Raw genomic sequence first — 11,010 nt, 5'->3', positions numbered from 1 at the left:
TCGTTTCGTCTTTATGTTTCGTTTATTAAATCTTAATTCATCATCTTCTTTAGTCGCTGTTGCTTCCAGCAATCTCGTGTTTTCGATATATATAGTTCCTTGGAAAAGGAAAAATGAAAACTTTTTTTTTTTCTCTGTAATTTTGCCCATTTGATCTTTCTGATATTCATATGAAAAGCTTTCACAAGTAAGATTTTTTTTTACCCTTTGATTAATTTTCTTCCCAAAGCTTGTTGAAGATTCTTCCTTTGATGTCTCTGTTATTGCGCTTCTGCTTTCGTTAATTTGTTCCGTTCGTGAAGTCTGCAAAATCCAATTTCTAAGAACTCAATTCTGTTGAACACCTGTTCCTAATTTTGTTTATGAGTTTAAAAAGAGTGCCTTTTTTCCCATTTTCGTTCATTCTTGATTGTACTTTGTTTAGTGATTACATTTGGTGATTAACTAGTTTCTGGTTGATGCATCCTTAAAAGATTTCTCCTGTTTTCTGCTGTATAGTTTTTGGGTGAATGCAAGTGTACTTAAAAGCAGAAACTATGCATTAAGCTTTGTTTGGTCTTCTTTCTCCAGGAAAATCCAGTATTTATCATTCTTTCATATAAGGACCAAAGTGATATTTAGCATTTTGGTACACAATCACACTGCAAAGGTTTGTTTTTTTTTGCATTATCAAAGCAATTTAAATCTGATGTAACTTCGATTTTTGAGTTGCTTAGAAGGCTACATTGTTTCAGTTTTGTAGAATTCTTTAGTTTCTAAGGGATCAAGCAGTTAATTTTGGAGCGGACCCAACTCGTTCTTCTGCTTCTTTTCAACAGCTGTTATGGCCAATACGTTGCAATCAGAGTCCACGCGGTTGTACTCGTGGTGGTGGGATAGTCACATTCCCAAGAACTCAAAATGGATTCAGGATAATCTTGCAGGTCTCCTATATATCTTCTTGATTTCTCCTTTTGTGTATTTTCTGAGTCATGGAGATTGTGTAATGCTAGTATCTTTGGTTTGTGTGTGTTCAAGTAGATTTTGTTGAACGTGAAACATTTGTTTTTTTTGAAACCAGATATGGATTCCAAAGTGAAGACAATGATAAAGCTCATCGAAGCAGATGCAGATTCGTTTGCAAGAAGAGCAGAAATGTACTACAAGAAACGTCCAGAGCTAATGAAACTGGTGGAAGAGCTATACAGAGCTTACCGTGCTTTAGCTGAGAGGTATGATCACACAACAGTGCAGCTTCGTCATGCGCATAAAACCATGGTTGAGGCGTTTCCTAATCAGATTCCTTTCGGCATGGTTGAGGATTCTGCATCTTCTTCTTCTGAGCCAGACCTGCAAAAGGATGGTGCTACAAGTAAAAGGAGTTCAAGTCGGCTAGAAATACTATACGGAACTTCTGATGCTCACGAAGCAGATACCGAAGTTGAAGGCTTAAAGAGAACATTGCTTGAGCTTCAGACTGAAAAGGAAGCTTTGGATCTCCAATATCAGCTAACCTTGAAGAAACTATCCATATTCGAAAAGGAACTCAACGATGCTCAAGAGGATGTTAGAGGATTTGATGAACGTGCTTGCAAAGCTGAGATTGAGGTTAAAGTACTCAAGGAATCTCTTGCAAAACTAGAGAATGAGAGGGATACAGGGCTTCTTCAGTATAGTCAATCCATGGAGAGAATAGCGGATTTGGAAGCATCGGTTTCTCATGAGCAAGATTACGCGAAGGGGCTCAGTAACCGAGCATCTAAAGCAGAAAGAGAAGCCAGTAGTCTCAAGCAAGAGGTTTCTAGATTGCAATCTGAGAAGGAGGCTGGCTTGGTCCGATACAATAAATGCATTGAGTTGATATCTGCTTTAGAGAAGAGAATTAGAGATGCTGAGGAGAGTGTTATAATGTTCAGGGACAGATCCGAGCAAGCAGAAAACGAAATCAATGCTTTGAAAGAAGAACTTCTGAAGTTGAATGAAGTGAATGGAGACTTGAGTGTTCGTTATCAGCAGTGTTTGGAGCTGATATCAAATCTAGAGAGAGAAGTTTCTCATGCTCAAGAAAATGCCAAAAGGCTGAGCAGTGAAGTTCTTGTTGGAGCTGCAAAGGTAAAACTGTGGAGGAACAATGCACTCTTTTGGAGAGCTTGAATCAAAATCTGAAGGTAGAAGCAGAGAATCTAGCGCACAAAATGTCAGCTAAAGATCAAGAACTTGTCCAGAAGCAAAACGAGCTTGAAAAGCTTCAAGCTTTAATGCAAGAAGACACTTGCGGTTTTCAGAACTCGGAGCTAGCCTTAAGAATCTGGAGAGGTTGCATTCTCAATCCCAAGAGGAGCAGAAGCTTATCACTTTGGAACTTCAAAGCAGGATTCAAATGTTGAGAGAGCTGGAGATGCGGAATCATAAGTTGGAAGGTGACATCAGCTCAGTTGAAGAACAAAACCGAAACTTGACCGAGTTGAACGAATCTTCTACGATCACCTTGCAGATTCAGAAAAATGAGATCTCTTGCTTGAAGAAGATGAAAGAAAAGCTCGAGGAAGAACTTGCAAAACAGATGAACCAGAGCAGTGCCCTTCAAGTAGAGATCCACCGTGTGAAGGACAATATTGACAACTTGAATTGGAGATATCAAAAGTTAATTGACCAAGTGAGACTCACAGGTTTGGATCCCGGATCACTTGTTTATTCTGTCAAGAAACTACAGGAAGAGAACTCGAAGCTTCTCGAGTTATGCATCAAACAGAGAGATGAGAAAGACGCTGTTACAGGAAAGCTGTGTGAAATGGATAACACTTTAAGGAAGAATGCTGATTTGGAGAAATTGCTTTTGGAATCAAACACCAAACTAGACGGTTCCAGGGAGAAAGTAGAGGATCTGCAAGAAAGATGTGAGTCTTTACGAGGAGAGAAATCTGAGCTTGCTGTCGAGAGAGCTAACCTGTTTTCCCAGTTGCAAAACATGACTGTGAATATGCAGAAGCTCTTGGAAAAGAACTCTCTATTGGAGAGATCCCTTTCAGTTGCAAACATTGAGCTTGAAAGTCTAAGAGATAAGTCAAAGTGCTTTGAAGATTTCTTCATGTTGCTCAAGAATGAGAAGTCTGAACTTATAAAGGAAAAAAAAGCTCTTGTCTCTCAATTGTATGAGGTTAAGGAGAAGCTAGGAGTCTTGGAGAAGAATTTTACAGAGGTGGAAGTAAGATACGCCGGTTTACAGAGCGAAACGAAGCTCAAAAACTTTCAAGTAGAAGAGTTACAGGTCTCACTTGCCACTGAGAAGCAGGAGCGTGATGATTACAAACGATCGACTGAAAGCAGATTAGCAGATCTTCAGAAGAATGTGAGCTTTCTTCGAGAAGAGTGTCAATCAAGGAAAAGAGAGTTTGAGGAAGAGCTTGACAGAGTTGTAAACAAACAAGTCGAGATCTTCATCTTGCAAAAGCTTATAGAAGACTTGGAGAAGAAGAATTTCTCTCTCCTGATTGAATGTCAGAAGTATGTAGAAGCATCAGAGTTTTCGGAGAAACTCATATCTGAACTGGAAAGTGAGAATCTCGAGCAGCAGATGGAAGCAGAGATCTTTTTGGATGAGATTGATAGCTTGAGGGGTACAATCTATCAAGTGTTAAAGGCACTTCAAGTTGAAGCAGATTGTAAGACTTCAGAACAGAAGATTACGAAAGACCAAACTTCACGTGTTTTAAGAGAGATTAATGGCCTAAAATGTTCACTTGCAAGCGCTGAATATGAGACGCAGCGTCTTGTAGTTGAGAACTCGGTGCTCTTAGCTCTACTTGGACAGTTCCAATCAGATAGTTTGGTGGTGGAATCAGAGAAAAACATCCTCAAAACAGATTTGAAGACTATAATACAGCAACGTGGAATGCTGGAAAAGGACAAGGAAGAGCTATTAGAGGCGAACCGGTTGTTGAAATCAAAACTGATCAAAAGAGAGCAACAGGAGCAAGAGCTAAGAGCAGAATTGCAAACGGAGCATACAAAGTTTGAGAGTTTGCATGAGTCATACATGGCTTTGCAACAAGATTATTCCTCTACACTGAACGATAACAAAACTTTGCTTCAAAAATTCTCTAAACTTCAAGATGGAGTGTGTATAGTTGAGGAAGAAAACAGTGCAATTCTTCAGGAAGCTGTTTCTTTGAGTACCATGTGTGTGGTTTACAAGTCCTTTGGGTCTGAAATGGCTGAGGAGGTCGAAGCTTTTGATGAAACTGTGAGAAGTTTACGAGAAGTTAGTACGGGCCTAAAGCACAAGGTTGAGACACTTGAGGAGAAGTTAAAAGATAAAGAGGAAGAGGGTCAAGGTCTTAACAAGATGCTGGAGAAGTTACAGGAAGGTCTTGAAGAAGACAACTTCTTAAATGGGCTCTTGGAACATCAGGTTTTCAATGTAGACGAAATCTTGGAACATAGGGAAATGGAGATCCTTGAAGCAGAGCATATGCTCAAGGCTACACAGGATGCAAATGAAGAACTGCACAAAGAAGTTGAGGAGCTAAGGAAAGACTGCGAAGAATCAAGACAAATGAGAGGAGAGTTAGAGAGGCAGATTTTCGAGATTTCAGATCTTGCTGGGAGACAGGAGGAAGAGCTTAGAAGACTTAACACTTTGAATGAGAATTTGGAGTCAGAGGTAGAGTTGTTACACAAAGAAATCCAACAACAACAAGTTCGAGAGGAGTTCTTGAGTTTGGAGCTGCAAGAGAAAAGCAATGAGGTTGGGCTTTGGGATGCTGATGCAACATCGTTCTACTTTGATCTTCAGATCTCAGGTATCCGTGAGCTCTTTCTTGAGGATAAAGTTAACGAACTCACTGGAGTTTGTGAAAATCTCAAAGAAGAAGCTGTTGCGAAGACGAAAAAGATAAAACAGATGAAAGAAACAATTGGGTTTTTGGAGTCTCAAGTGACTGAGCTAAAGACTCAATTGTCAGCTTATGATCCTGTGATAGCATCTTTGGCAGAAGATGTAAAATCTCTTGAAGAAAGTACTCAGGCCTATCAAAAAATAGAGGTAGACCTTCTCACTCTTTCTTCTATTTCAAATCTTAAACTCATCCTCATGAACTAAAACCCTTCCATTTTCCTCAGAACGTCCATCTGGAAGAAGGTGGCAGTACCACCACCACAGACAATGGAATAGTGAATGCGAGGCAAAGAACACGTAGTTCATCCCACAAACGCAGAGAACGCAGAAAGATTGAAGAAATACGGCTTGAGGAAAAAGTCGCTGGTGAATCTAGACAGCCAAGATCGAGGCCTAAGATGAACGAGGTGAAAAACGGATTGTTGATGGAAGATTCACCTCGTGATCAAGTCACAGACTCTGTGTTCTATGGCAGAAGCCAGGGAAGTAGTCTTAGTTCTAATGATCAGATGTTTGAGTCTTTGGAAGAATCTGTTGAATCAGAGACTAGTATAAAGTTTCAAATCAATAGTAACGAACCAAAGAGGCCATATGGCCAAAGCCCGAATCCCTCTATAGAATCTGAGAAAGTGGTTGGAGTTGTTGACAAGCTAGAGTTATCTAGAAACATCGAAGAAAAGGCAAAGATTATGGAGAGACTTTTGTCTGATTCAAGGAGACTGTCAAGTCTCCGGATTAGCCTAACAGATCTGAAAAGCAAGCTGGAGATGAATGAAAAACAAGGCAGATTCAGCAACGCTGATGATTTGGTTATAGTGAAGAGACAGTTGAAAGAAATGGATGAAGCTGTCTGGAAACTGACAAACACAAACGAGATTCTTTCAAAAGAGATTGAGGAGACCGGAGATTCCAGAGATATATACAGAAAGGTGGTTATGGATAAGTCAAGAAACGGTTCTGAGAAGATAGAGCAGCTGCATAATAAAATGCAGAACATTGAGAAAACAGTGCTGAAGCTTGAAGACGGAGGCAAAAGCAAAGGAAACAAAAAGTTGTCCGAGAGTAGGACAGTGATCCTCTTGAGAGACATTATTCACAAGGGCAAGAAAAAAACTGCGAGAAAGAAGAAAAACCGGTTCTGCGGGTGCATAAGATCTTCGACTAAAGAAGAGTAGGGTGGTTCATAAGGTAACAACGACTAGTCTTTTGTAGATTGTAGTAAAGAGAATCATTGAAATGGCTCTAGAAGGATTGTATGGTATGATTTCTGAAATAATGGATGAATTAGCCTAAGATATACTTTAAAATAACCTCTTCTAGTTCAGTGGACAAAAAACTTCAAGAGAAACCTATATATTACAAGAAATGTTTGGTTTTGTTGTGAAGAACATGATGAATTGACATCTTTATTACACAACCACTGGGGACTACAGAACCTAAGTGTGCTAACTTACTACCAACAAGAAGTTGACTTTTATCATTCTCTCACCTTGAAAAAGATTCAAAGAATTTTTCATAGCTACACCACATCAAATGCTTTTCAGTGTTGAGGAGTGAGAGAAGGAAACGATGGAATCGAGTTCAGTATCAGTTTCCGCCCGCCACTTCTTCTCCCTAAGATTGACCCTGGGCTCGATGAGTCCAGATGTGGAGGAGAGACCCTCTTACCATTGGGAGAGACAGCTTTGATTTTATCTATAGAGGAGTGGCTGAGAATCTCAGGCATTTCTGCAACTCCATCTTCTGTGACTGTCTCGAATGACTTCTTAGTCCTGGACTGAATCAAACTAATGTCCTGTTTTCTTAAGTATTGACTGTTAAATATCCCTGAGGAAGAAGATCCACCTCCAAGAAGAGACTGTGGAGGAGGCATCATGTTCTTGGATGATGAGAAAGGTAGTTGAACCAGTTGTTGTCTGAAAAGAACAGAAATAGAGCTATTCAGGTGATATAGACTCACATCAAAAATCCTAAAGAATCTGAGATTGTTACCTGTACATCGACATTGGTGTCGTAGGTAGAACAGAACTCTCTTCCTTTCTCATTAAAACCTCAGTGTTCTGTTGAGTTTTGGCTGTTTTGCTTTTCTCAGATGTTTCATTTTCCTCCTCCTGTTCGGCTTCCATGTCAACAGTGGAAGACCCTGAGATATTAATTAAGTAGAATCAGAATCAGTGAGAGAACTTGTGATTACTAGTAATGAAAACTCAGAAGCAGAGAAGATAACCATCTTTGCGGCCGAATGCGTTCTTACACCCTTCACATCTACAGTTTATGGAACATCCCACACCACCCTGTAAAGAAACATCAGATCAAATTATAAGCATCAGACCAAAGGAGGTTAACCAGATAGATCCATAGGAAGATAAGAACAAAAACCTGAAAGCATTCGCAGTATTTCTTCAGACAGTTTGATTTCTTGCAGTTGCAGCCACGTTTATGGCGTGCAGAAGCTGGAGTTTTGCTTGCATCATCCTGTGTGTCATTTCAATCTTTATCATCCCTTCAAGAAAGATAAATGGATGGTGGAGAGGAATAAGAGAACCGGGAAAAAAGGTTCTTACCCCGGTTTCTATAACCGAATCAGAGCTCCTAATGACTTTAGGAGCAAATGCAAGTGGGTTCCGAGATTCAATCTGTTTGCGAGTAGCCAAGACAGTATCTTCATGAATGGGCTTGTTGAAGCAATCTATACATGAACATGGCTCTATGCAATAGACACCAGCAGCAAAGCATTCACAGTAACTGCACCACAAACATCAAGAGACTCAAAAACACCAAACTTTTTGAATAGCTAAAGAATCAAAGAAGTGAAACTTACAGTTTCAGACACTTGGACTTTTTGCAGTTGCATCTCTTACATGACTCGCCTTCCCCAGCTTCCAACTTAAGCCTGTGTATTCACAATGTCCAACTGTTATTAAAACAGAGAACAAGAAACAATAGGAAAGCTGTTTTTTCTAAGGAGAAACAAACTTGCCTCTTCTTCTTAGGGCTGCTCAAATGCAACTCTTCCATGGCTGGTTCAACGGGAACATCTTGATCTGCATCTTCCGGGGTTTCGTTTTCTGTTTGGATCACCAAAGATTCTTGCAGTGTAGAGCTGGAGCCTTGTAAACCCACTTGTATATTACCGGAACACGAGTCTTTTGAGGACATTAAAATGGCATTTAGATGAAGACCAATACTCGGTAAAACACATCTCGACGAGGATCCACAAGCCGAGGTGTTACTCTCACTCGACGTTTGCTTATTCCCAGGCATCTCAAAGTCCAAGCAGCGTCTTCTTATACCTCGGTGCAAGAATGAAACAGCCTATCACACACAGACACCAAGAAGACAACTCTTTCAGACACATTGATCATTTTACAAGACACTGAAGGTAAACTAACTGAGATGTTAGAGCTAACCTCACAAGGAATCGCATCTGAGGACTCCGGTTCATTTTTTGAGCCGGGCTGCATCTTTGGTATCTCCACACCAGAGGTTGAAGCTCTCTGCATCATAAGGCATCTAAAAGCCTCTGAATCGTTTGGTGAGCCAAAGATTAACAGTTCAGAAGCATCTGAAATCAAACTTTCCCAATCCGGAGTTTCGTTTTTCCCTTGAACATTTTCATCATACATCTTCTGCAGCTCCATTCCTGAAGCATCCTCAGATGAACCATTCTCTCCTCGAGGAGGAGAGTAAGGAACAAGCGAAAGATCGACTGTCTCTCTGCCACACGGTGAAGCAGCAACGGGATCATCACGGTCGTACTTGATGATTTGTGGCAGCTCCATTTCAATTGAAGCTTCTTCTCCAATGGAAGCATCTCCTGCTTCTGCTGCTGCAACTTCTTCATTAGAAGTAGATTCTTCCACGGGATTGGTAGGATCTGAAGAAGAGTTGTGAGTTTTGAAGAATCGAGATTCTTTGTGAGAAGAAGTTAGGTGTGGTGAGGTGAAAACAGAGGGAGGGGAAGTGAAATTCAGAGAGCTGAAATGGTGAGGAATTGGGATGGATTTGACAGGTCTTATTGGAGACAAACTGTTTATGTAATTGAACAGTGGAGAATCCTGCATTTTCAGATAACAACATTAACAACAAGAAAAAAGGGGGAAAATTATGAAACTTTTCTGAAATTAAGGTAAGAGCAAAGATCATAGATCCCAATTAAGAATCTTAAGAAACAGTACAGACCCAAAAACAAAAGTACAGATTTTGTAGAGTGAACTGTGTTGACAATTGAAACCGTCAAAAGTAAAACAAATCTAAAACCATTGTGTTGTGTCTGAAACTAACTGCTTTGACTTCAATGAAAACCATAACAAAATTGAGGAAACAAAAAAAGTCAGATTTTTTTGTAAAAATTTATCCACTAAACCTATGAAATCTGCATTTTCTTTTACGAGATTCAGAGATGGGCACCATTGAAACATGAACAGAGAAATATATTTATATAAAAAAGGACTAAACTTTGACCAAAAACAATAAATGGGTGTTCAAAGAAAAACCTCGAATTTGGATTTGGAAATTGGAGTTCCGATCTGGGTAATACTCTTCTGAGGCGTATCCATTTTCAAACACACAAACAAAGAAAAAAAAATCACATCCACACTCTCTCTTCTCTCTCTCTCTTATCTCTGAAGAAAGTCTCAGACTTGACTCACTTTCTCTCTCTCTCTCTCTCTCTCTCTCTCTCTCTCTCTCTCTCTCTCTCTCTATTTGTTAGTGGAGGAAGATGAAGGAGAGATTCAAACAAGAGCAAAGGCGGGAAAGGAAGATATTGTCAGAAGAGACCCACCACTTTGTCTTTCTCCTAACACACCTGTCTCTCTTTCTCTGTATATGTATACACAAGTGTAAGTATCTCTCTCTGGTCTTTGTGTATAAGTGAATAATATTGAATCCTTGATGCTTTGCTTTGTCTGCAATCAAGCCTAGTAATATACACTCTCTCGATTCTTTCCTTTTAATAAAGTAACGGACACTAGTATTTTTTCTTTTTATTTTTTTCCTTTTTTCTCCTTTTTATTTTGTTTTATTGGAAGAAAATATATTACAATAAATAAATTATTGCAGGAATTACAGTTCCATTCACGGCTTCTATTTTGTTTGCATGCAATCATAACTTTCCTTTCTTTTTTGTTAACTGGTATTGTACAATCCACATTGTCACTAATAAAGTTATGATAACTGGTGGTAATGAACAAGTCTTTTACTCTCTTTTTTTTAGTATTTTCGGTCAAAATATAGATTTGGTATAACAATAACGTCTTACCCGAAATAGTCGTCATCCACGTTTTAATATCATAATTTCAAGAGTCGATAACAATAATGTTGCACCCAAAACTAGTCATGGACGCTTATTTTATTTTATTTTTGTCAAAAACTAACATGCACGCTTATTAGGGGAGAATTCGTATAGAATGAAAAGACTGACAGAGAATAGTTAACAAAAAAATATCAATGAAAAGGAGCATTATAAGGCTGAAACAGGGAGAATTATATATCTAGATATCCGTAAAAGAAAGAGCCACTGAATCTGCTAATCACAAGAAAGCGCTAATGACTAATTATGACTATTCAGTTAGAAATTAATTGGTCAATTATTCAGAAGAATAATACTAATTAATTGGAATCAAATTCAAAAGAGTTATAACGTTCGATAAAATCAAGTACATTATTGCATAAAATTACGTCGGCTTTTTCTTGCCATAAACATTCTTGTACCAATCTTTTAAATTATCCCTCTTATAATTACTTTATAACAATGCCTATAACAGTCAAATAGTTATGATTTTGCATCTACTAAAATTAGTTTTTAAAAAAAAAAATTAAGTAGCTGCATTTGTGTTCAATGTTTGTAACTTTTTTGTATTCCATAATTGTTTGCCATGTGATCATTAGCTCATCAAAATCCGCTATTTATATGGTTCCGTGGACAAAAAAAACAAATAAAGTTTCATGTACGACTACAATATTCACATTTGCTCATAAAATAAAAGTTAATTAATGGTTTGATCGGTAACATAAAACAGTAACAAAGGTAGAAAAACGAAATGAAATGTTCAAAAAAAAAAGGTAAACAAAGAATAGTAAACATTTGCATCACTTTGCTTTTGTTCCGCTTTAGCTTGCCGTTTTGACGA

General features: G+C 38.6%; 2 protein-coding genes across 2 annotated transcripts; one reads left to right on the top strand and one right to left on the bottom strand.

Moving 5' to 3' along the window:
- The first annotated feature begins 550 nt into the window (after positions 1-550).
- On the top strand, positions 551-6,148 carry LOC18028737 (protein NETWORKED 1B). Its single transcript, XM_024149917.1, is given in 6 exon segments — positions 551-649; positions 735-923; positions 1,061-2,089; positions 2,092-2,247; positions 2,250-5,023; positions 5,101-6,148. Coding segments are annotated over 5 exon segments (5,010 nt in total). The 5' UTR covers positions 551-649; positions 735-823; the 3' UTR covers positions 6,052-6,148.
- Positions 6,149-6,396: 248 nt separating this feature from the next.
- On the bottom strand, positions 6,397-9,435 carry LOC18028736 (protein tesmin/TSO1-like CXC 2). Its single transcript, XM_006414581.2, has 9 exons — positions 9,373-9,435; positions 8,287-8,934; positions 7,857-8,191; positions 7,698-7,769; positions 7,441-7,621; positions 7,256-7,351; positions 7,104-7,170; positions 6,869-7,019; positions 6,397-6,792 (listed from the first exon to the last, which is right to left on the bottom strand). Exons 1-9 carry the CDS (start codon positions 9,433-9,435, stop codon positions 6,417-6,419), a joined length of 1,989 nt encoding a protein of 662 aa, XP_006414644.1. The 3' UTR covers positions 6,397-6,416.
- Positions 9,436-11,010: the final 1,575 nt, after the last annotated feature.

The sequence above is a fragment of the Eutrema salsugineum genome, unplaced genomic scaffold (assembly GCF_000478725.1).
Source record: "Eutrema salsugineum unplaced genomic scaffold, Eutsalg1_0 scaffold_1, whole genome shotgun sequence".
NCBI classification, from domain to species: domain Eukaryota; kingdom Viridiplantae; phylum Streptophyta; class Magnoliopsida; order Brassicales; family Brassicaceae; genus Eutrema; species Eutrema salsugineum.
Note: the sequence above shows the minus strand (reverse complement) of the source record. Positions and strands in the feature narration are given on the sequence as shown.